Below are 25,679 nucleotides of genomic sequence, written 5' to 3'. Positions count from 1 at the left end.
GGCCCCCTTCGCTTCCATCTCTGTGTGAAGAGTTGATTATCTCATCTCTTGCTTGAGTTAGTAAAAAATTCTATATAGTATTTCTATTTCTATATTACTTCTATAAAAAAATTCTACATAGAGTTTCTATTTTAACATTATGTTGTAACCTAAAGCTACATTTAACACGCTACTTAAGAGAATTAGTACAGCATCACTTTCTAACATTGCATATATAACATTCATTGTAACATTTGCGAAAAGCCAATCATGAAATACGCATTTTTCCACAGTATTTTTCTCATTAGAACGCTTTTCACATTAGAACTCGTTAGGAAACATTACAAACCAGGGCAGGTTCGGCAGCGGCCCGCGCTCCCCTCACGGCCGCATCATGAGCGCGGCTCCGCCCGCAGCGCTCGCTGGTTCCGGGGCGGGCCGGGCATGGCGCTGCCCGGGGACGAGCCCTTCAGCCCCTCGGTGCTGGGCACCAGGGAGCAGTGAGTGCCGGGGGGCAGTGCCGGGGAGCTGTGGGTGCCGGGGGACACGGGGCAGTGAGGGGGACACGGGGCAGTGAGGGGGAGCCCTGAGTGCCGCGGGTGGCGGGGCTCGGAGCCGCCCGCGCTGAGGGAGGTGGCGCTGCCCACGGCGCGGGGAGTGGAAATTAAAGGTCTTTAAGGTCCCAACACAAAGCAGTCTCTGGTTTATGTGTTATTTAATAGCTTAGAGAAGCTGTGGTTCTGTAGAGTGGCAGTGCTACGCAGAGCGTTCTCAAGCTTTTCATAGAATGGTTTTGCTTTTCATTCCATGGTTTGTGTTGGAAGGGACCTTAAATCTCACCCAGTGCCATTTCTGGGACACCTCCCGCTGTCCTAGGTGCTCCAAGCCCCAGTGTCCAGCCTGGCCTTGGGCACTGCCAGGGATGCAGGGGCACCCTGTCCCAAGGCCTTACACCCTCACAGGGAACAATTCCTTCCCAAAATCCCATCTAAATCAACCCACTTTCAGCTTAAAGCCATTCCCTGTGTCCTGTCTGTCCATCCCTTGGAGACCCTTTAGGTCCTGGAAGGGGCTCTGAGGTCTCCCCAGAGCGTTTTCTCCAGGTGAATACACCCATCGCTCTCTCAGCCTGGCTTCAGCCTTTGGAGCATCTCCAGGCATTCCCTGGACTCTCTCCCACATGTTCATGTTCTTCTTATGCTAAGGACCAGTGCCTCACCACCCTCACAGTCAATTTTTTCCAAATACCTAGCCTAAATGTATCTTTCAATTTTTCTTCCTATCCCTTTTTAACCTAAATATTTCCCAGTATTAATTATGATATCCTCTCCTTTCTTTCTCCCCTCAACTCCAGCTGGGATGCTGCGTACGAAAGAGAACTGCAAACTTTTCAAGACATTGGAGATACCGGCGAAATCTGGTAAACAAAATAATTTCTGCAGAGTGTTTCTGTCATTTCTTTACCATAAAAGACATTGCAAAACCACAGCCAGCAATTCAACGAGTTGCTGACAAAATGATGGGGAGTTTTACCATTGAAACCAGCAGTTCCTCTCTGGCCCAATTTCACAGTGAAGATTGCTCAGCTGCACTTGGACAAGTGTCATTACACAGAAATTGAGCTGGTAATTGAGCTGTGTGTTACTGGCAAATGTGCTTTTTATCCCTGAGCTCAGGTTTAACTACACAAGTTGCCCTTGCTGCTTCCTTTTTTAATATATGGATGCTTTCACCTGACAGAGTTGGTGTTTCAGTGAATTTTAAGGCTGCAGGATTAATTTTCATCTGAATAAAGCAAACATGAAATATGAGCTATGGCAGCTTTTCCTTTAGTAACAGTAAAAAGGGCTTTGCAAAAGCTGGAGAAAGTGACTGATGAAATAAACTTGCTGTACCTTTTGCACATTTTTTTTTCTGGTTTAATTACCTGAGCCCTTGTTTTTTCCAGGTTTGGAGAAGAAAGCATGGTGCGCATAATCAGGTGGTTGGAAAAGCACAAGGTCCCCCTTGACAGCTCTGTGCTTGACATTGGGACTGGAAACGGAGTTTTACTGGTTGAATTGGTTGGTATTTTGCAAAGTTTGTGTATTTTTTATACAGAATCAGAGCAGTTTAAATACAGTTCTCACAAGTGGCAGTGGTAGTCATGAGGAGCTGTAACCTGTGTGAAACACCAAAAGTGTCAATACTTCAGGCTTCAAAATTTGAAGTATTTCTCTAAATCAATCAGCCTGAGCATCCCTTGTTTTACCGTTACCTTCCTGTTTCCCCACATTTAAAACTGATTTCTTCCCACTGTGTTTAAACTCCCCTAGATAAGGAAATGAAGTTGATTAATTCACAAAGTACCCTCATGTACAAAACCAGACTCTTTCTCTGCACTCAGTTCTGATAATAACACTCATTGTTGATATAAAAAAGTAGGTAAATCCAAGGGCCTTTATGTAAATAGCTTAAAAATTTGTTAAGTCTTCTTTTAAAGAAGTGTCTATTTGTGTCTGGGTGGGAAATCTGATCAGGTGTGTTCTAAGTGTTCTGATGTTTTTGTTGTGCACAAGATGCTCAGGAGTTCCAGTATTTTTTTTTTCCATTTTTGACTGGTTTTTTTTTTATATATAATACTGCAGGGGAGTTGGTAAGAAAAGGGCTGTCAAATTGTCACAGCCTCTGTTGTTTTGCATTCCCCTTTGGCTCCATTAGTTCCTGTAGGAATTGGAAGGACTGGAAGCCAAAGTCTGGTTTGAAGTGGAATTTTTTTAATGTGGGCTTTGATTTTAGAAGACTTTAAAGCCTTTATGGAGACTGGCTGCTACACCACAGCACAGGAGAATTTATGTCACCAAAAGCAGAAATTGCTCATCTCACTAAGAGAAATTAGCCTGATAATGGTGATTGTTGAGAGCAGTGATAGCTCTATCATGGTTGAAATACCCAACAGAAAAATCTTATTTGTAAGACTTCCATTTTATACTGACTCCAGTTGCAAATGGGAACTGATTTTTCATACTGTAATGGGAAAATGACAGCTTGATAGCTTTTAAAACTATTAACTCTTGTGAGAGCACCCTCCTCCCTTACATTAAGCACCTCACAGTACTGTGGTTTCTTTCATAGGAAATTGCCAGTCCAGTTCCCTCTTGAAAAGTGGCTTCAAAAATTACCTTGTTTATTTTTGCTGAATAATTCAGGATTTCGCTTAGTTGATGTGAAAGGAATTTTTTGTGTGTTAGCTGCAAGGCTTGGAAATCAAGTTGGAATTCTTTTGGCAGCTACCATAGGACTGTTCTGCCACTGGAGTTGGACTCCATCATGGGGTAGAAATGGCAATAGTGGAAAAAAGTCAGTCATAGAGGACATTAGTAGCAGCTCTCTGCAAGGGAGCTACTTGAAAGTACATAAATATCATATAACTGGCACCCCTTGCTGTCTTTATATCTTTAGTAGGCTGTAGTCCTACCCCTGTGAACTTCAGGGATCTGGAAGCTTGGATTCGTGACATAATTCTTTTGCCTTCCAAAAATTCCAGCCCTTCTGAGGAAACCTTGCTGTCACAGAAAGCTTTGGCCTTCCTCTTATTTTTATAAGTAATGTGGGAGCCACCAATATTGAAGATTGAATAATCTCTGAAGTGGAGAGTGTTCACCAAGTGGCGGTGTCAGCCCTAAACCCGGGGCAGAGCTGATAATGTTCCAAACTCCTTCTGCTCCTCAATCTGCTGCTTCAGGCAGCGGCAGCAGCAGCAGAGTGCTGTAAAAGCACCTCCAGGGCAGCAGGCCAGCTGCAGGGTGCAGCATGGTCACGTTTGGCACAAGTGAAGGATCCCTTCCTGTCACAGTCAGGCCCTACAGGTTCTGCAGCATTTAATGTTGTTTATCTCTAAACCTTCCTTCTCTGCCCCCAAGACTAGAGGAGTGAATGGGAACTCCCTGAAGTGACTCAAGCCTTTCCTTTGCAAACAGAGGAGCTGTTGTGGGAACTACTCCTCCACCCCCAAACCTTCAGCACAGGCATCTGAGGAAGCCTGCTTTGCTCCGGGGAGGAACGTGGGCAGGAGCCTGAGCAATAAATGTTCTGCATCCCATGCAAACAACAGTGTCTTTGTGTTCAGCTGCAGTTAGCCCTCAGCTCAGAACAGCTGGTTAGCACTGAGCTCAGGCCTGAGGGGCTGCTGCAAGGAGGAAGGACAGTTGTGGAAACTCCTCATCGTTTTCCTGGGGTGTCAGCCTCTGGAACAAGCAGACAGGCAGCTGGTTGCTTAACAGCACTCCATGTGTTTTCCAAACCCCAGCCTCCTCCCTGTCTCTGCTGTGACAGCCTGCAGCTGGCCAGAGCATCAGAGCTCTTCCATCAGGTTTGGATCTTGCCAGACACATGGGATACCCTGAGCTTATACCTTCTTTCCCAAGCTGGTCCCTTCAGCTTCTACCTCAGAACAAGGATGTGTGTCCCTGCTCCCCTCCCACATGCCCAGCTCCAGCTGATGCCAGGAGCCCACCTGCTTTGCCAAAGGGCTGCTGGGATCTCACTGAGTTCCCTAAACTGAGTTATCCTTATCTCCAACAAACTTAGATTAACAAACTCCCTGTGTGCTATTACATGTGGTGCATAACCTGCCTGAAAATTGCTGATACAGACACATCGCAGCATGCAAATAGTTGTATTCAAATAGACATTAGCATGAATAATTAGAAAAAAATGTATGATTTTGCAGTGGATTTCTGTCCTGGTACAATCTATTACATCTTCTGGCTCTTAAAGTGGGTTATGAACTAAATAATTGCTAAATCTCCAATGGTACATGTCAGAGAGGTTTTTTTTCCCTTATTTTGAAGCATCTGTCACATGTCATCACTGAAAATTCCTGGTTTCTAAGTAACTTTTGGTGCAGATAAGAGAGTCTGTTCTCCTCCAGGGTGTTAGTTTTCCCAGTTGTGCTCAGTTTTCCACTTGACATGAACCAGCTTTCAGTCAGCAGTCCTTCTGGTGAGGTTTTTTAGGCAGAATAAAGTTATTTCAGCTCATTCAGCTATTGAGCTCTTGTAATGGTCACAGGTATAAAAATGAGTAAAAGGTGAGTTGTCTTTTTTTTCCTGTTATTAAGAGGAGAGATGAGATGGATTATAGGTAGGGAATGTGCTGGCTGGATAAAAACAATTGCTAGCACACTGATTAAGATTCTCTGCTTCTGCCTAGGCAAAGTCTGGCTACATGAATCTCACAGGGATTGATTATTCACCTTCCGCAATACAGCTTTCAGAAAAAGTAAGAGAGAAAGAAGGGATGTCTAACATTAAATTAAAGGTAAGTCTTGAGAGAAAGGTAATTGAGGAAATTGAAAGCAATTGAGCCCAAGATTAAATGAGCTAATTGATATTCAGATGTACTCAGTGTACTAAATGAATGGTGTCTTTTGAGATTCATTTGTGAGAGAACTCTACCCAAATAAATCTATTTATGGGAAGATTTTTGGTCTTTATTTGGTTTGTAACAGTCATTAAGGCTAAGAAGAATTTCCCTGCTTGGAACAGGGTAATGGTTTACCAAGTGGCGAGTTCTCTGTTTTAGCTGCTACATTCTGAATTTTAGACTTGAGGTAGAGGAAGAAATCCTTTAGTGATAGAATGCCTGCCAGGAGCTGAACAGCAGGAAGGTTGGGAGGCCTTGTTGGAGCAGGGGTAGGAGCAGATGACCTCCAAAGGCCCCTTCCAGCCTCAGCCACGCTGGGATTCTGTGGCTGCCTGTCCTTCTGAGCTCTCTGCTGTGCTTTTCTACTCTCCTGTGTGATGTCTCTGCTCCTGTGTGTCAGCTGTAAAATATCTTTGTGGCAGGCTCTGTCTGTTCTCCTGCATTTGTGCAGTGCTTGGCACATGGCAGGGATCAAAGTACAAATAATGTTTTAAAGAATGAGCTTCAAGTGTGTTAGTTTGAGCTTTAGATTACAGCAAATAGATCATCACACAATGTGTAGAGAAGAAAGAAGCTGCCATGCACTGTGAGTTACCCCTCCCTGAGCACACCCATTGTCAGGATTGAAGCTTTGTATCCTAAAGTCTTGCTTTGCATTAAAGATTCAGGAGTAGAAGATTGTTCTCACAATTTCTGGTTTAGGTAGAAGACTTCCTGGCCCCCTCAGCTGAGCTGTCAGGCTTTGACATTTGCATTGACAAGGGGACTTTTGATGCCGTAAGCCTCGACCCCAGCGACGCGGCGGGGAAGCGGAGGCTGTACGTGGGGTCCCTGGGCAGGGTGCTGAAACCAGAGGGCTTCTTCCTCATCACCTCCTGCAACTGGACCAAGGAGGAGCTGCTGAACGAGTTCAGAGAAGGTAGGCAGCTGGACAGAGCCCTCTGCCAACGTGGGGTTGCTGAAGGAAGGGATGAGGGAATTTTAATGTGTGTGTTAGCATATTGACTTTCCCAGATCAGGATTAGAGGAGGTGAAGTGATTAGTAAATGCTCCAGCCTGTCTTCCCTCTGTTTTCCTCGGGAATTACTACTCCCGTGTTTGCCAGTGCCGAAGGACAGGGTTCCTGACACTTTGGAGGTTGGGAATTTCAGTCTAATTACCCTGGGAAAGTGTGTGTGGCTGGCTGATACTTTTTGGGTCCTTGATTACTAGACCCAGTTCACCCTTTGGTTGCTCCGATTTTGGGGTAACATTGTTACCCACATTTAGGGGAACTGGCAAGTCTGTGACCTTTTCTATCACTTTTGATCCATCTAGGAGGTTTTTTTTTTACATGCCAGTCAGCTCCTGAATCTCATCCCTGAGGCTTGAAACTCAGTGTGGATCTGAAACAACCATCCCTTCTGGGGAACCGAAATTACTGGCAGGTTCTCATCTTTTCTGCCATTAATTTGTGCAAGTCAGCCAGCTAGGATTTTTATTATCCATGGAAGAGTTTCAGCTGTATAAATCAGTGGTGCAGTGTAACAATACAGTCCTATAAACTCACAGATTAACTGACTTGCAAGTTTTCCAGACGAATAAAGAATGGTTTGCAAAGGGTTATCCAAGAGGCGAATAAAACAACTTCCTTCTAATAAAAGCATTTCAATTTCTGTCTGGCAGGATTTGAAATTCTGGAGGAGCTGCCAACACCCAAGTTTTGCTTTGGAGGAAGAATTGGAAACAGTGTAACAGCATTGGTTTTCCAAAGGAAAAAAGTGAGGCCATCCATCTTGGACAAATTAGATTAGATGAGAAAAGTCTGAACTTTAAACCTGACAGAAAACCTCAGACACGTGTGTAAATAAATGCTTTTTGAGTGCACAGTCAAATACTATGTATGGAGCTCTAAGGGACTATAAAACATTGTCTTAGAAACATTTCAGCTTTGCATAATTTGCCCATAAATTGTGTCCTTGCTACAACCTCACTTGTTTCAGGGAAGCTGCAAGTTTGTAAGAGAGAGGAAAATCAGATGTGCCAAATACAGAGACCAATGTAACTGAATAGTATTTGTGTTTGAAACATAAAGATTATCTGATATTTAATTTCTGTGCTGGTAAGTAGTGACCTATAGAAGTAAAGGTATCCTACAAAGCAAAAATCTCATTTCTCTGTTGTACAGTGGAACAGGGAACGAGCTTTTGCAATATAAGTACTGGGTCTTTAATGAATACGAGGGTAGCTGTTAGGGAGGGAAATTAATACAAAATCCACAGCACTTTCAAAAAGGACCAGTTGGTACTTTAAATTCAGATTTTCCAAGGTTCTCAGACTGAGCATAATTGTGTCTACTCTGAAGTAGCTCAGCTCTTTTCCCACAGAGGGAGTGTTTTAAGTCTCCCTTTCCTGAGTGTGTTCATGCCTGGTCAGTTCCTTTCCCTGATCTCATGAATACATAAAGGTGTGATGTTGCAGCCTCTGGTGTGTGACATATACCTCCTTCATTATTAACCTGCTATATGGGAATGTCTTTAGAGCCACAATGACAAGAAGTTTTCCAGTGAATTTCTCAGGATGGATTTTAACTGCATAAATCCAAAATAATTCAAAGCATAACTATCCATTCCGTGCTCCTTTTTTTTTTTTTTTTTTAATATGTATTTTTTAAACTTTGGTGTACAATCCTTTTGCTCAATTTCGTTGCCTTCATTTCTTCTGTTTTGTAATCTCAGAATATTGCTGTTGCCTGAAAGGCAGGAAAATGAGGTTTCTTCATGCCTCGACAAACACATTTGCAGGTGACAATAAACTTGTTCTTTCAAACATCAAGGAGGCCCTCTTAGGCAATCAGGTTTTGTTTCACAGGCAAGGTCATGTTTGCTTATCAGGGAATTGCTTCTCCTACTTTCCATGCTTCTCCTCGTTCCCAGGGCTCAGGAGATCTTTAAGGGTCAATAAATACTTCCAGTCCTTTCCCAGGATAGGAATCAAGGCATTATTTTGCACAGTGGTGAGTCCTCCCTCTGTGATCCATCTGTTGATGTTTCCAAGGCAGGAATCTTAATGCTGCATCTTTTTTTGCAGAATGAAATATATTCAACTGGGAGAATGATTTATCAGCAGTGCTGAAAAAATTCAGTCCCACAATGATTCTTTGCATATTTGCTCAGACTTGGGCTCTAACCTGAGTGCCAAAAGCAAGGGCTTGTTACAATTTGGGTAACTGTTGTAGTCCTGTGTTCTGCCCCTGCCCAGCAGCCAGCTGGAATGCTAGGAAATGTAACTGGGAATCCAAACAGGAATTTGTTAGCATAGTAGTACAAAGGATTCAAAGTACACTACTGATAACAGCCTCAGTAAAAAGCTTGTGACATTTTTGGCATCAGGTAGAGTTAATACAAGGAAATTTTAATTTTCAAGGACACTGGCAGGATGTGTTTTGGGCATCTGTTTTATTCCCATCTGTAATTTTTGCTAATGAAGGCATGATGTGTATTTAATCATGGGATGAAAATAAAATCAGGTCTGTCATGGATTTTCTTTTAGTCAATTAGTTGGGATTTAACCATAGATTCCCACTCCACAAGATATGGAAGGGTCAGGGCATATCCTCTTCACAAGAATTCATTATTATTAGTTTTTGTTCTCTGGGTAGTATTTTTATATAACTTGTAAAGCTAAAAAATAAGCTTCTTAAAATTGCCTGAATAAGGATTTCTGCATCTGATCTGTATTTTGCATATTCCTTCAGTCCCAAGCACTTCCAGGTGTCACTGGAGAGCAGAAAAATGTTCGTAAAACATGTTTTAGGAGCTTTATTTTAAGGTAATGGTAACCAAAGGCTTACTATTTAAAATCTGCTCTGTTGTAAATATGGCATTTTTTGGATAATGGAGTCTAGGAAGCTGCTGAAATACTGACCTAGGCAGGGGGGTATTTTACAAGGATTGGAAATTACTTGTCCAAGGCTGTCCTTGATTTAAGGGCAGTTCATCTTGGTGTGATCTCTAAATGTTGATGCATTTCAATGAAAAACAATTGGAAAAGAGGCAATGGGATGAGCAGTGATTTAGGAGGAGCAATCTTTGCTGGAAGTTGGGGGAACGCTCCATGATGGTTCCTGAAGGCTGGAATCTTCATGTCTACCCACTTGTGTGACTCTTGGTTCCAGCTGCAACCCCAGACTAAATGCAGGAGAATAAACGCAGCATTTGAAACACGTTTCAGTCTTATTGTTTTGCTATCTGAAAACTCTGTCTGTGATTTCACTGTCAAATATGAGGTTTGTGGGTAGTAAAATGAGCATCTTCCATGGATCCCAGAGGTGGCTGAGCCCACAGGCTGTTCCTGCAGGACTGAGTTTGGGCTGGATGATGCTGCAGAGCTGGCAAACCTTCCTGGAATGGTTTTGCATAGAACGTGGGCAGAACAGAAAGGGTTTGTGTTCCCTGGTTCACTGACAGCCTGCTGAAGGAAGAAATTCTCTCAGGACTGACCTTTTATTCCTGGAAGATTGAGGATTGGTTTTAGTGCCTGAGCCCAAACAAAGCACCTCCACCAACAACTGTGCTTGGTACAACTCAAACCTGGCTTCTGATGCCTCCTATTGCCAAGAAAACTGTGTTTGGGGATTCTCTTTTGAGACATTTACTGGGAGAGGCCATTGAATTCATTGCAGGGTTTGTGCTGCTGAAAGAGCTTGCAGCATTTTACACTGGAATTTTATGGGGCTTATCACAGAGCTGAACTGTCAGGATGAAATATCTGAGAGAGGTGAACAAGTGATATTAATGAAATAATTATTGATTTGAGATGTCTGTTCTAGGAGAGTTTCTACACGTGGGACTCTGATAGAGTGTGAGGTAAATGAGTTCTCAAGACAGAGAGCCTTTGCCCTTTCAGCATCACAGTACTTTCTTGAAATAAGTACTCTATAATAATTTTTGTAGAGATTAAAAAGTGAGAAATACCAGACATGAAAATGATGGCACAACTGAATGGACACAGAGAATTCAGAGGGAAGGATAATGTTTCCTCACTTCTTGACTTCCCTTTTGGTGGCCAGCTTGTTATCTGCAAGAGAGGCATGTTCATCTGATGGCCCTTAAGGAGCAGGAATAGTTAAAGAATCCCAGAATGATTTGGGTTGGAATGGACTTTAAAAACCAGCTCATTCCAATCCCCTACCGTGGGCAGGGACACCTTCCACTAAACCAAGTTACTCCAAACCCTAGCCTGGCCTGCAGTGCTGTGCATAGGCTGTTTTTCTAAAGGTTGATTTTTTTTTTTTTTTTTGAAGACTTAGGAGATATGAAATGAATATTCTGTTCTTGAAACTCAGTATAATTTCATGATGTAACATGAAGAATTTCTGGGAGCTACAACTGTTTTTTAAGAGCTGTTGGGTTACATCAGAAACACCAACAGAATTATGGCAGCTGCTTTTCCAGACAGGGCCAGCAGTGATGCAGCGTGTGATTACAGGCTCTCTGTACCACCAGGAGAATATTCCTGCAAATCATTGTTGAGAGCATCGCTGCAAAGCATTACTGAGGCTGAAATTGCTGTTGGCATTATGGGCTCACCTTCTTGAGTTTAAACCCACTGTTGCAACACCATTTCTGAAATCTGGGAAGAGCCAGCTGCCTTGATTCTATCATAGGATTTGAGGTGTTTAACATCTGTAACAAAGGAGATTCAGGGTTGTGGCGTTTGTTTTGTTTAATTTGTACTTTTCCAACCAATGTTAAAAAGGAGCTTTCCAATATTTGGGTTTTTTAACCTGCAGTTGCTGTTTACAGCAGAGCTCATTATACCCTGGGTGAGGAAGTGCATGTCCCACCACACAGCTCTCGGGTGCGACTCTCTGGAGAGCAAACAATGTTCTCTCATACAATTTGTATCAGAATTATTTCAGTTCTGCACTGGCTGTGAAAATCTGTGAGCCCAAAGAGTCAAATGAATGGGCAAACGAGGGGATGAACCGAAATCACTCACTTAGAACTACTGGGTTTGTACCCAGGTGAGCAGGGCACAGCAAAGATACCTGCAAAGCTACACAGCTGAGCTGACACAACCTCTTTGGGGTTATTTTTATGTAATGACGAGTTCTTGAATAGCTTTTCTGGTGCATTAGGCACAGCATGCTTCTCTCCATCGCTGACAGTGTATTTCTACATTCCAGGAATGCACTGGCAGCACTGGAGCCATTGTGAGGAAAATCTGCCTGTGCATATACTCTGCTATGCCTGTTCTTCTGTCAGCCAGGGTGCCTGCTATAAGACTGCCAAATTGTGTGTTATTTCATTCCAGACAAAATCTTTAAGTGTGGTATTTAGCAACATACAGCAAAATTTTCAGTGTTTTGGCACTAGGGTAGCTTCCCTGATCTTAGCATGCCGAGAAATAGAGAACGTGGCTTGCTGCAACAATAACTGCTTTATTTTATAGGCCCTCCAAGCCTTTTAACGTATGGAATCATCTCCTGTAAAATATGTGGAGTGCACAAAGGAAATAATTGGGCCAGGGCTTTGCAAAGCCGTATGGAGATCTGCCTTTGAATTGCTGTTGCTTGCTGCTTTTTCTGGGATGAGAGGAGGGGGAGGCTGCCCTGCACAGCGTTACCTGCTCGCTGAACGGGTGCTGCACGGCTCTATCCCATGCTTTGGCTGCAAGTAGGTTGAGCATGACCTAACCCTTGTGGCAGCAGCTAAATTGAGGAGCAATTAATGGCTACCAAGGGCTTTCAGTGAAAGGGGATGAGGTGTTATAGCCTCCAGACAAAGGAGGGAAAGGAACACTGGCGTGTTTTGTTTAACACAAATAAGGGAAAAGCCAACCTGTGGCTTAATTTCCATTTGTTAGGTAACAGTATAGCTTGAATTGAGCCCATTTCTGTGTTACTGGAAATTAAGCTGAGCGCTGTCAGGCAAACCAGCTGCTGCCAGGTAACACATAAATTCTGGGTAATCACCAGTGCGTGAGCCCGTGCTGGAGAACCAGAGCTAATAGAGCCCAGTGAAGAAGCAGACACAAACCTCAGCACAGTCACTGCAGCAGCCAGGTATGCATGGACAGTGCCACAGGTCAAGTTGAGGTGAGGAGAGTGTGCTTATATCAAGAAATTTTAGCTGTTGTTAGGGCTGAGAACTGAAATCCAAGCAGAAGGATCTTTCACCCCAATTTTCAGTAGTAATTAGCCTTGCTGGCTGCTGTCCTACCCCAGGGCTCCTCAACTCCATGGGTGCTGCACTGCTGCTTATCCAAGGTAGGGTGATGCTTTGGGGTACGTCTGCAGCTGGCTCGGGCTTTGTGGATGATGGACAAATAACTCTGGACTTATCTTAACCCAATTCAGACTCAAATGTGGCTGACAAAGTGATGAGCACATTCAGGCTCCCATATGTATTTCATGGCCTATTTATTTTATCCATCAATGTTTCCGTTGCTCCCGGTCTGGGGCACCCAGATCAGGTGTCACACCCTCTGCCAAGGCAGGGAGGGAGGCAGCAAACACAAAGCTGCTACATGTGTGCAGCAAATGGCCTGTGACATAAAATAGGGATTTTTAAGTTTGGTGGAAATCCCATTGTATGCCAAATGTAGTCAGAACTACACTCCTCATCTCAGCCCTCTGCAATTCTTCACCTGTTTAGGGCATCTGTGATTCAGGTACTTTCTGACACAGAGCATATTGATCGTATTACAGAGATATGCTCATTCTTTGGGCGTGAATTATTTGTTAAAAATTCTTGCTGTTATAGGGATTTTGTGAATTTGAGGATTTCCCGTGAAACTGGAGGGTGGCTTTGAAGCTGGTCTCCATTTTGTGTTCCTGGAGACCTTTGGTGCAGCTAACATGTCCCTGTAAGTATGTGGTACCCAGCGAGTCTGGCCCTGGGCAAGCCCCTCACCTGTGTTCTTTGCCTGGTAGGAGAAGCAGAAGGATAAATAAGAAGCAGAAGGATAAATAAGAAGCAGACCCATAAATAACTGGGATGGCTCAGGTGCTCGGAAGGACAGCACAGAGCCCTTGTGGAAGGGACAAACTTCTGAAGTTATTGGTAACCTTGGTGCATATGACATGAATAACTGGAGCAGACAGCAAAGCGTTGGAAAGGCTGCATGGAAAGAAGGCTGTAACTGCAGCCAGATCCTGTGTACTGGGAGTGAAGGAAGTGCTGTCTATCCACAGGACTTAGCACTGCTACACTGACATGTCTTGATGGCTTGGACCCCAGAATCGCTTCAGAAGAACCGTGGGGGGCATTAGATTTTTTCCTATCCACGGTTTCCATCCCCATCAGGAAGGCTCCCAGTCAGTGGGTAGCAAAGGCACTGACATCTGAGACAAAACCACAAATTAAATCAGCTCACAAATGAACTGAATGAATTTTCTGTCCATGAAGACTAAACTCTCTTGGCCAGTTATTTAAAGTTTGAGTTATTTCTTTTCTTTTTCCCCTTTCTGACAAAGGGAAAAAGCACTATCCAGAACAAGGGCCTGTGGGCAGCTAGTTACTTGAACAACATTACTGAAAATACTGTCTGTGGAAAACAGGTTTGTGCTTCAGCAACAGGCTTTCACACGTGCTGGGAATTCTCCACAGCCAGCTCATCTGTTGGGAAGCACAGAGGATGAGAGGCAGAAAATGCTGGGTTTGGAGCGAGCTGCAGAAGCAGACAGAAAACAACTTTCTGCTTGAGTCTTGGAGCCCAAGGCTGCCAGGGGAATGGATTCAATTACACTCTGAGCTTTATTGCTGAAATATTCCACTGGGAAACCATAAAAAAACATTTTCAGACTTGGTTCCCGAAGTTCTGGAAAAGGAGTTAGCAAGTGTTTTATTGCTACCAGTCTCAACACGTGATAAGAAAAGCAAATACTGAATGAGGTGGAGGAACATGATGCAAAAGCCCCTTCACATCATCAAACCCTTCTCTCTGTTCATCACCCACTCAGACTGGCCACTCCTGCTTAATTTTATGTACACTGAGCACGGAGCCACTTTTGTTGAGATCAGCCCTCACTGCGTTGGTGGGAGTTGCTCCTTTGTTAAGTATCTGCCTGCTACTTCTGCTTGTTTCCCTCTTACTTCTTCACTGCATAAATACTGACAAGCCTTCTTTGACAGTGTTTTGTTGTCCTGGGCAGTGCAGCAGCAGGGCAGGACACCCGGAGCACTGCTGAGTTCACAGCTACAGCCTCTCTTGCCACTCATGCCCTTACTTGTCCCCTACTTGTCCCCTACTTGTCCCTACATGCCATCCCCAGCACCGTGCCCGGCCATCCAGCTGGGTGGATGAAATTCAGCCCCAGATTCATTCCTGATGGCATCTGTGCTGTCTGCTGGCATATGTTTAAGATTAATGTTTGGGCTCTGTTTTGTAATGAGTCCTAAATCTTCCTTTTAGCTGTCATGTAGTTTCCTTGTTCGCTCGTTAGGCTCGCTCTCGGAAGGAGCCCGCATGCTGTGCGTGGCACAGCCTGGCTGGATGGAAAATGTCACCGAGAGCTCAGCGCTGCTAAAGGCCATTCCCATGTGAAGCCAAGCAGATGTACCTCTCACTGCTGCAGAGGACCCACGGCTCATTCCTAAACAGGCTTCAAGGGACATGAAGAGCGACTTAGGACTGACAGGACAAGGGGGAACAGCTTCAAATGGACAGAAAGCAGGGTTGGATGGGATATTGGGAAGGAATTGTTCCCTGTGAGGGTGGGGATGCCCTGGCACAGGGTGCCCAGAGAAGCTGTGGCTGCCCCTGGATCTCTGGAAGTGTCCAAGGCCAGGTTGGATGGGGTTTGGAGCAGCCTAGGATAGCGGAAGGTGTCGGATGTGGAACTACATGATCTTTAAAGGTCCTTTCCAACCCAAACCAGTCAATAATTCCATGAAAAACCAAGAAAAATTAAGGAGCGGGGATTTTTATTCACTGGTGGGTACAGGCGCGCATGGTGTCCATCTGTGATGTGCCAAAACTTCAGCGCTACTTCTTGCGGGGACCCTTCAATGAGCTGCTGCTGAGACCAGCTCTCCTGCTCCTCCCGGGTCCGGCCGAGCCACCAGGAGTCACTCTCGGCCTCGGAACGGGCGGCGGAGCCTCAGGCGAGCCGCGCCCGCAGCATCCCGGGCTGCGGGGCCGTGTGCGGACTCTGCAGCCGCGGCAGCGCTGCCGCCTCAGCCCGCGGCTCCGCTGCCCGAATCCCCCTTTTTTATCATTATTGGGCTTTTCCGCCCTCACACACGCTCTTTCTGGCGATGTTTAACCCCGGGATGCCCATTCGGGCCGGCAGCCGAGGGTCTCCCCCGCCGCCCCTCGCAGCGAGCGCTCCGCCGCGCGGGTCCCCGGGGCGGGCGCTCCGCAGGTGCGGGCCGGGCTCTGCCGGCGCTGGCTCCGCTCAGGAAGTGACAAGCACATTTCCTCCTCCTCCTTCTTCTCCTCCTCCTCCTCCTCCTCCTCCTCGCTCCCTCCCTCCGCCCGCCCCGCCCGCAGCACGGCGGCGGCGGCGGCAGCGGAGCGCGGTCGGAGCGGCGCCCACAGCCGGCCCGGCCGGGCCGCTCCGCCGCCACCGCCCGAAGCGCTCGGTAAGCGATGCTCGGAGCGCAGCGGGGCCCTGCAGCCCCGGGGGGTGCCGGGGGGCAGCGGACAAAGGGCGGCGGTGCGCCCTGCCCGGGGACGGGGCGGCTCGGAAGGGATGGGGTAGGACGGTGGTACCCCCCGCCGCCACCGCATCCCCGCGGAGCGGGCTGGGGATGTCCGCCTTTGTGGCCCGGGGGGAGCGGGGGGAGCGTGGAGCGGTGGGATGTGTGTCCGGAGCGGCGGGGGGGTGCGGGATGCTGAGCCCGACGTGCGGGGATGGGCGGCTCTCCGGAGTTTGGCGAGCGGTCTTCACCCGCTGCGAGTCCTCTGCCACTGGAATTATTTCCTGCGAAAGGATCAACACGTGCTTTCCTTTCTCCGGGCCGAGAGTGCAGCTCCAGGGGGCTGAAACTCGGGCGCCGCCGGGCTCGGTGCAGCACTGCCTGGGTTTGGGGTCTCACGGGGGATGCAGCCTGGCTGAGCATCCCCCAGAGATGCTCACCCAGGGCCAGCGCACCCTCCCCGCCGTGCCTGCCTCGGATTGCGCTCCTGGCACGTGTGAGGCACCCAGGGCAGCAGCAGGACAGGGGGACAGACCCGGACAGGTCCCGGGGGGCTCCAGCCCCTGACATCGCTGCTGCGACGGGACACGGCAGCGCCTCGCTGTGTGAAGTGCCCTGGCAGGGGGGTTGTCCTAGAAAGCCTGTAAGTCTTGTTTCTCCATTCGGTGACGTCAGGTTGATCGGGTTCTCAGGTACGTGAAGGTTTCACGTACAGCTGTGTGCAGAGATTTCACGGGTAAGGGGCTTTTCCTCAATAATTTTAATTCTTGACGCAGAGTTTGCTACAGCGCGGTGCCTGTCGCTGAGTCGTGCCGCTGCCTCTCGGTGCCGTGCGGTCTCCACAGCCGCTGGTGTACCTTGGCAGCTCATCCCCTCCTTAGGAAATCCTCTGGAGTGAAAAGTGAGTGTAATTTGTTATGAAATAGGCTGATAGACAAAACTTCAGTTGGCGATTGAAACCAGATGTGCATATTTTCCTTTTGAATCCTCAAGCAATGCTAAAAGTCTGTTTTGACAGATTAAAAACTACTTGCAAATTGCAGAGGTAGCAGTGTTTCGCGATAATCCAGTAAAAACACGGAGGGCTGTGAGCATCTCTGCCCAGTGTTGGGTATTTCCAAGCGCAGGAGATGCTGCTGCCATCACAAAGCAAAGATTCCCTTGGCCTGCCTCTGTCGTGGGCAGAAATATTTACCAGGGCTTGGCTGAGGGCTGGAAAAAGAAATAAAGAAACCCCAAAACAGTGTAGATAATGTTTCTAGAGAAAATATTTGGGGTGGGTCATGAAACAGATTAATTAGAGTGATAGTAAAAAACCCGAATTTCGGAGCAGTTTGCTCTGTCTGTACTTGGTGCAGGTTTGAAGTGAGCTTCTGATTTATTTCTTCATTTTTGAGAATCCTGTGGAGCCTGAAGGATGCTTGTGGCAGTGGGTGTGTCACATCCAGCCCTGGCACGGCCCTGCTCAGTGGGGCAGGATTAGGGCTGGAGTGGAGGCACTTTACTGGGAGAAGCACTGAGCCTCCTTGCCCCCAAAAGTGAAGGAAAAAACCCAACAAAAACAACCTGCCGTGGAATTGCTTCCTTCTCTCCACTTCAGAGGAGGGAACCCACCCTGCCAAGCACAGCCACGCGTGCTGGGTTTGCTGCTGAATCCCTGGCTCCAGATTTCCCCACTTCCACCTCCAGCCCAGAGGAGGGAGGGAAACTTCTGTGACTTCCAGCTCTGCACAGGGCCGAGGTGTCCAGGAACCACAGTGGTTATAGAAAGCAGATGGCCTTTTGCTGTAAATGCAAAACTTTGCATAGAAAATCTGTGCAAATCAGTTCGGTGGATAATTGATTTGTGTGAGTGAGATCCAGTGTTTTGTATATGGAGATCAAGCAGACTGTGGGACAGAGCCAGCACCAATTTAGGTTAATTTCCAGCTATGGATACCTGCATAAATAAATACATGTGAATAAATATGTACACATGCAAATAGGCAAACATATACCAATAAAAATCCCCAAATCTGCATTGGTTAATTATATGGAATGTTTTTTTTCTAGTAGTAGCAAAGGCTTGCTTCACTTTCAGCAAAAGTATAGGCAGAACAAGATACACAACTTTTTGCCAAAACACCTGTATTTGTGTGCAGAACTGACACCATGGGCTGTGTCCTGATGGGTGGGGAAGGGAATGAGCTTTATCCCACTTTTCTATGTATTACTGCTGGTTGATTTCTCATTTCTCAAATGGCAGCTGTGTGGTTTGAGACTCTTCTTCCTTTTTATTTTCTTTCTTATAATGTTGCATAGAATTTTTCTTTTTTTTTTGTCAGGATGGAGGTGGTTTGCACTTGCCTTGTAAAATCTGAGACGGAAAAGAGGACACCCCAAGCTGAAAGGGTGATTTTGGTTTTGTTCCCTTCCCCCTCCCGTGTCACGTGGTTTGTCAAATGATGTTGCTGGGAAATAGTCCTAATGAACATTAATCTGTGGCAGGGCAGACTTTGGACCAACGGGCTGGGACAGGGCAAGGTGCCAGAGATGCTCATAGCTGTGTGGAGAGCTGGGTCGAGTCTCCTTCCCACATCCCAGGGGAGGGACAGGGCAGGCAGAGCCTTTGTGGCAGATCTGCACTCACCAAAACTCTCTCCTAGAGTGAAAATACCTTCAGAAAGACAAGTTTTATTCCCCAGGCCATGGGGGACCAGGGCAGCAGAGGATCTGGGATGTTGCTCCTCAGCAGCTCCTCATGCAAACTCTCTTCTTGGCTGAAGTTTTCTGCTCCTTTCTCTCCCAAAACGGGAGGAGGAGGAAGAGGAAGCAAGCCTGCTGACTTGGGGAAACAGAACTAAAAACAAAAATCAGGTCTGCCAAGCAGCAGAGGGCTGTGACTGCTGTGGGTCTCACGTGTGGTGGGAGCCACAGCTCCCATTGCAGGGGTCCCTGTGGGGCTGGGCAAAAATATCACCAAAACAACACTCAGAGAGCTAAATATAAACTCACCGGGTGAAGAGGAGGGAATTTTCCACCGTGCCACTCCTCTGTGCCTGCCAGCCTGCTCCTCCTGGGGCAGCTCCTGTCCCTGATCCCCAGCATGTCATGGGGTGGGTGCCACCACTTTCTGTAGGGATGAGACTTCTGTGAATTCCTGGGAAGCGGTCGGGACACGGGCAGAGCTGAGCCCTGGAGCTCTGGAGCTGCCCACGAGTCTCCCCACGAGCCGTGGCCGTGTTGTAGCTGTGGAAAAGGACTTCTCCAAGGTCATGGGCTGCCCATGACCCAGCTATTTCTGTAGAGCAGCAATGCAGAACGTGGCTCTGCCACAGGGAGCTGCAGGGAGCAGATATATGGGCTGGTTTGTTTTTCCAAACTTTTCGGAGTTGGCTGCCTTTAGGGAGACAAAAATTCCCAAGCCTTGCTGGGATGGTGCATCTCAGTACAGACTGTGGATTTGTGGGTCTTTAGTCACCAACAGGTGAGGTGGAGATTGAAAATTAAGTGTGGTGGTGCAGTTAATTCCCAGCCAGAATTTCTCCTGGCTTCAGGTGGTTTATCCATGAGCTTTGTAGCCTGTGGTGTTGGATATGTGTGATATTGCATCTTATGCATCTGAGATATGCTGTGTAAGATAAATAAGGTTTGGTATATTAGAAGTTTCTTTGAAATGCAGGGAGGAGTAAACTGCATTAGACTGACATGGAGGAGCAACACCAAACCCTGTGTGAAGCGTGGCTGCTCCCAACACTGTTTGCTGTGGGTCCCTGCATGGATGGGTGGGAAGTACCAGGCCAGTTTGGCTCAGTAATCACTTCATTTGAGTAATATTTTAAGAACTGGTTGAGTGAGTGCAAAAAATCTGTTCTGGTGCGTTGAGTTTCTGTACCTCCCCCCTAAAAGTGTACCCAAGGGACTCTTGGTCATGGTTTTTGCTTTTAGAGGATTAAATATAGCAGCATCATTGGTGTCACTCCTCTGTAGTCCATTTGAAGCATCCCTTGGGCTACATCATTCCTTGTATTTGTGGCTCCTGGCCATGGCTTTTGCTTCCAGCAGCCAGGGCTCGGGGCTGGCTGTGCGGTAGGTGTGGGACCGTGGTGAAAGAGGAGTTTGACTTCGCGGCCGTTTTGTGCTTACAAATCCTTACATCTCCCAGGGTTTGTAAAAAATGGGATCTGGCAAGCTCTGATCCAGCAGCTGGAAAACCTGCTCTCCCTCTCTCTGCTCAAAACCAGCCCTTGAAAGGAAGGAGCAGGAGTCCTTTGGATGGCTGAGGAGAAGCAGGGCTTGGGGAGGTGGTGGTGCAGGAGGATTTGCCTGCCCAGGTGTGCCAATGACTGGCTTTGGTCTCAGCGGCTGGTCTGGACCAGGGGGTCAAGAGACTCACCCCTCATCCTGCTCCTAAAGCCAAGGGGATGGGTTAAAGTGTGTCACTTATTTGCCTTTAAGATTTTTTTGGTCCTTTACCCTATGATGACTCTGGCATTGACCCCAGACAAGCCTTTGTGCTCATCTGCCCCAGTTGTGCAAGTGCCACCATCACTGCTCTGCACCAAAGGGAAATGTTGATTATAAGGAAAAGGAATTAATGAGACAACTGGTCTTCTCTGGTTAGGACAGCCTGGCAGCACAGTTAGGCCAGGTGGAGCTGGCCATTTCTGGTTTCAAGTGATGTGGCAAAATCACAATAACTGTGATTTTTGTGTTTCTGTGACTGCCTTAACCTTACTGCCTTCTGGTGTGCTGGGCAATAGTTGTCAATGCTATGAAATTACTTCAAGTGCATATATTATTATGCCAGTTACCAAAACTTTGTGTTTTTCTTTGTCCCAGCTGGTACAAATGAATATTGTATAATATTTTCAAAAGGACAAGTTTTAATATTATGAACTAGGTGCCAAAAGCTACAATTGTGTGCCAAAGCTGAAGAGTTTATAATTATAATTATAAAGATACAGAAAGCATTAAAAACATCCATTTTTGGGTTTGTTGACTCTCTGTTAACTCAGAAAAACAGAAAAAAAATAAAAGACCTAGAAAAGTTGTGGCTGCCTCTGGATCTCTGGAAGTGTTCAAGGCCAGGTTGGACAGGATTTGGAGCAACCTGGTATGGTGGAATTTGTCCCTGGCCATGACAGGAGGTTAGAATGAGATGCTCTTTAAGGTCCCTTCCAGTCCAGGCCATTCTGTGATTGCTGGACTGTCATTTGTGCTATAAATGAAATACAGAGCAATGGATGGTACTTCTCAGAGTGAAAGCGTCATTCATGAAGATGTACATTGCCAAAATGTAAATGTTTCATTTAGAAACTCTCACCCACATTTTCGGTTGTACATGGTTTGTGTTGTTGGTAGAAATTACTTTTCCCGTAGAGGTTTCAGATGTATGTATTTGAAACTTAATTAAAAAAAAAAAAAAAGTTCCAGCTCTGCAGTGTGATGGGTTGTGCTGTGCATGCCCTCCCTGTGATACACCAGAAAGGTGGCAGCTTCCAGAGGAGCTGGAGAAGAGCCCTAAAGCTCTTTTCCAACCTCCTGATTCTATGGTTCAGTGTCTTTTAGAAGGGCTCCCAGTGCACACACAAAGCTGTAGCACTGGCTGAGAGCCCCGTGCAGTCATTTGTGGTGCTGTAGTTAATTGCAATGATGATTGTCTGTGTTGTTCAGGAAAAAATTGCCGTTTGCCCTTGCTCTGGATCTGTATAACTCCATCTTCCTGCAGTGCTGGGAGGTGTCCCACTGCTGGTCTGCTCCTTCCAAGGGACCTGCTCAGCTTCTCCTGCCCTCTCTGTGGCAGCCAGGTCATCCTCAGCAGTTACCACTCTGTCTTGTACTGTACCTGTGTCTTGAAGCCCCCCAGTTACTCCTGGAGTGCCCTCCAGGCCTTGGTTGGAGGTGGGGAGAGGCTCCAGGTGCCTGCAGATGATGTGGAGTGCAGAGCACAGAAGCTGTACCATCCCTTCTCCTCCCAGAGACCCCAAATTTATCCAGCCTGTGGACACACCCCTGCATGCCTGGGTCATCTACTGCACCATGCAGGAGCCTGGGCTCGTGCCCCTGCCTTTGAGGTGAGTTGCTTTTAAGCAATTTAGTGTTTTAGGGTGTATATTAACATCTCTGTAACCAACTGTGCTGGTTGCTCCTCTCCATTCTGTGTCACCACACTGTTCTCTGTATTTAGCACTTTGCTGGTTTTGAGTCACTTACAGAGCACTGGTTTTCCTGTTTCCTTCCCAATTAGTGCCAGAAATATTGCATGGCATAGGGTGGCAGTGTAGTTTCTGCTGCACCCAGTGTCACCAGTTACCTGCAGCTCTGTTTGAGATGTGCCAGTAAAGGGTTATCAGGAGCTGTCATCCTCCTCTGTGCACTTTAATGAGGTGTTTTATACCACTGCTCCCTTTCACCTGCACAAAGGCTTCAGGTGAGGGGAGAGCTCTTTCCTTGGTGGTGTGATTGTGATTCCTGACTCCCTGACCTTGCACTGAAACCAGAGCCTTGCTGGGCTCCAGGTCTCACCCACCACATTTTCCAGGCTTGTGCCTGTCCTCAGGGACCCTCCGTGGTGATGGCTCAGAAGATTTTTTGGCATGATCTCATAAAATAAAAGGTGTACATTTATTTGGAGCTGTTGTTTAAGAAGGATCTATATTTAGCGCCTGCTGTTTAATATCATCCCAGGTTACTCCTGACAAATGTGATTGTGTCATTTTCCTTTCTGCTCAGGACAGTAATGTTTATATTGTCTATTTCTTCCTTTTCTGCATCCTGACTAATGATTCCACCATTCTTTCTGTTGTCAGTGCGACTTCTTATTGTCCTTAATATCTATAAAATCCCCTGTATCTCGTTTTCTAACAGAACCTGCTGTTTAACTAGCAGTCTCATTCATTTAAGGTGCTGGCCTTATTTTAGGGACTTCATAATGGTTTACAAATTCCAGGATTCATTAATTCCTTTGCTCATTAGGGTTGCAAGTTGATACATGTTTTTTCCATGTGATGAAGGCGGACGTTTTTGCTGCCCTATTTGTCCTGGGCAATCATTCATGTTTGTGCACTGACAAAATACCTGGCGTGGTTCCCTTCCTGGCAGCTTTGGAGCGGGGATGGGATGCAGCATTTAGGTCAGTTCTCCTCGGGATGCTGTTTCAGGAGTGGGTTTTGTGGTTCACACCACGCTGCTGCTGGGGCCAACGCATCTGTCCATTGGGCTTCCCCGTTCTGTGGCACAAAGGAATCTGTTTCTCTCCTGGTTTTCACCCTTGGCATGAGACAAAGAGGGATACAGGGAGGCTATCCAGAGATGGAGACCTATAGGGTGGAAAATGCAGATTTTAAATTTCTTTTTCCCCTTTATTACTGCCTGTTCACGCTGTCATAAATGAGCTCGAGGAGTGAAGGACAGAACTGTGCTCCTGCCAGCCCAAATAAAACCAGGGGCTGTTTGCATTTCCACTAACTTTTTTTTTAAATTTTCCTCACCTCTGAAACGGGTTGCAAAATCTGGGCTTTATGGCTGCTAAGCTATAGTGGAGCTCATCCTGCCTTACTCCATGGAAATCAGGGGCATCTCTGAGGACAAAACATCCCAATTCTGGGAAAATTGTCCTCTGTGGGCATTACTTCTCCGGCTGGACAATCCCCTGGTGGGTACCTTGTTTTGGGGCAGTGGTACCTCGGGCTCGCTGGAGCTGTTCCCCATGGGAAGCATCTCACTGCTGGCCCTCAGGGACCCCTGATGGAGCCAAAGCTGCAGAAGGTTTGGGCTCTACGTGCTGCTGACACCTTGCAGGAGCCCAGAGTGTGTTACAGCAACAGATTCCGTATTATTCCAGCCTCACAAGCGTCTCCCTGCGATATTAAAAACACCAGCTAAATCCAAGTCCAAGCTCTCCATGAATGACTCTGTGGAAATGCTGTCGGGCATGTTTCAGTGCTGCTTTGGCTTTGACTGAGGCGGGTAAACACCGTGAGTGGGTGTTTGCTTTGACTTTTCCCTGGTAGCAAAAGACTTCCTTTGAGGGAAGGCGAAGCCTCCAGTGCTGCTCCCCATCACAGCATCAGCCCAGTCTGCCTGTGGCTGGGTGTTGGCAGTGCCTGCACTGCCTGCCTGGGCCTCGTGTGCCCAGCAGCACTGGGAACCCCCAGTTTCCTCAGGATCAGGATGAGAAAAACCCTGGTAGAGCCTGGCTTCTCCATCTGGATGTAGCACAGTCATCCCAGTTGGGATGATGCTGCAGGGTGACATCCTTGGCTGGCATCTCCTCCTGCTTGTCCCCCTTGAGGCTTCCCAAAATCACCTCCAGGATGGCTCTGACATCAGATACAACCTTTGCTGCATGGTGGGTGGTTGCTGCGGGAAATGCAAACAGCCCCTGGTTTTATTTGGGCTGGCAGGAGCACAGTTCTGTCCTTCACTCCTCGAGCTCATTTATGACAGCGTGAATAGACAGTTAATAAAGGGGAAAAAGAAATTTAAAATCTGCATTTTCCACCCTATAGGTGTCCATCTCTGGATAGCCTCCTTGTATCCCTCTTTCTCTCATGGCAAGGGTGAAAATCAGGAGAGAAAGAGATAACCTTTGCTGCGTGGTGGGTGGTTGCTGCGGGGTGGGTTCAGCCCGTCCTCTCCTTGCCCTGCTGCACCAAGAAGAGCCCCCCTGTGCTGGTCACACTTTCCCACATCTCCACCAGAGCCATCAAACCCGGCTCCTTGGCAGCTCCTGCACGTAGGAGCCGTGTTCTGGTAGCAGATTGTTGTGTATTTAATGAACCCGAGGAAAAGAAGGAGCACAGAGGCTGCGGGGCGAGGAGAGTTTGCTCTTCAGCCTGCCAAATTCACGCTCCTTCACACAACTCACAGATGTTTGGCTGCTCATGCCTTAAAAGAGATTTATGGAAGATGCAGGGCTCGGAAATTGATGGGGACACGGAAGTGGCAGTGTGGGGAAAGGATTCCTGGCCCTGGAGGGCTCCTTCCCTCCCTCCGCTGCGCCTGGTGTTGGTGGCAACGTGTGGACAAACAGCAGGGAAAAGTGCCTTTCGGTCGCTAGGAGGGTTAATAAAGGCTCCAGGTTCGTCTTTCAGGAGCCCAGGAGCTCTTTGAAAGCCATTTCTCAGCTGAGGAATGAACCCCCAGAGCCTGCCCAAGAGCCAAAGTACTTTGGTCCAATGCGAACAGTCTGGGGTGTGCAGGAGACAGCAGGCACGTGTGTGGGCATCTGAAATTCTTTTATACTGCCTGCTGAGTTCAGGGAGATAATTTCAATTTTTGGAAGGTTCTAAGGGATCATTTTGCTGGGCTTCACGTGAGGGTTCTGCAGTCTTAAAGTATTTCTCCATAAAGGGGAGGTGGTAGAAGATAACGTGGAGTCTGGCAGTTGATCCATACATCCAGGATTTTCCTGCTTTAAATCCAGGCGTGTCCATAAGGGCTGCCAGCCTCTACCTGTTTGCAATCTCAGCCTTGCAGAAGGGAGAAATCTGACTTACAAGCAGCATCCAAATTGGCTCTGACAGCGATGATGGTGTTGTGGGTCTTGTCAAATGTTCTCCAGTTACAGAGTGAGATGTCCCAGATCCTGCTCCTGCTTCATCTGGGTGGATTTTTAGTGGTCACTGATGAGCAGCAGTGTTACAGTCAGTGCTGCAGCGCTGACCTCCCTTTGCATCTCCA

The 25,679-nt window shown here is 47.0% G+C and overlaps 3 protein-coding genes across 3 annotated transcripts in view; all 3 read left to right on the top strand.

Moving 5' to 3' along the window:
* The window catches only part of UROS (uroporphyrinogen III synthase), a 623,177-nt gene that overhangs the window by 413,827 nt on the left and 183,671 nt on the right, over window positions 1–25,679 (top strand). The gene's annotated exons all lie outside the window — the stretch shown is intronic.
* Window positions 354–9,591, top strand: EEF1AKMT2 (EEF1A lysine methyltransferase 2). Its single transcript, XM_012574687.5, has 6 exons — window positions 354–479; window positions 1,334–1,399; window positions 1,928–2,042; window positions 5,173–5,280; window positions 6,088–6,304; window positions 7,051–9,591. Exons 1-6 carry the CDS (start codon window positions 424–426, stop codon window positions 7,176–7,178), a joined length of 690 nt encoding a protein of 229 aa, XP_012430141.4. The 5' UTR covers window positions 354–423; the 3' UTR covers window positions 7,179–9,591.
* The window catches only part of FAM53B (family with sequence similarity 53 member B), a 42,125-nt gene continuing 32,285 nt past the window's right edge, over window positions 15,840–25,679 (top strand). The window contains exon 1 of the mRNA XM_012574681.5: window positions 15,840–15,956. The gene's annotated coding sequence lies outside the window, so the exon portion shown is untranslated. The remainder of the gene's footprint in view (window positions 15,957–25,679) is intronic.

This window comes from Taeniopygia guttata, chromosome 6, assembly GCF_048771995.1.
Source record: "Taeniopygia guttata chromosome 6, bTaeGut7.mat, whole genome shotgun sequence".
NCBI lineage: Eukaryota > Metazoa > Chordata > Aves > Passeriformes > Estrildidae > Taeniopygia > Taeniopygia guttata.
Note: the sequence above shows the minus strand (reverse complement) of the source record. Positions and strands in the feature narration are given on the sequence as shown.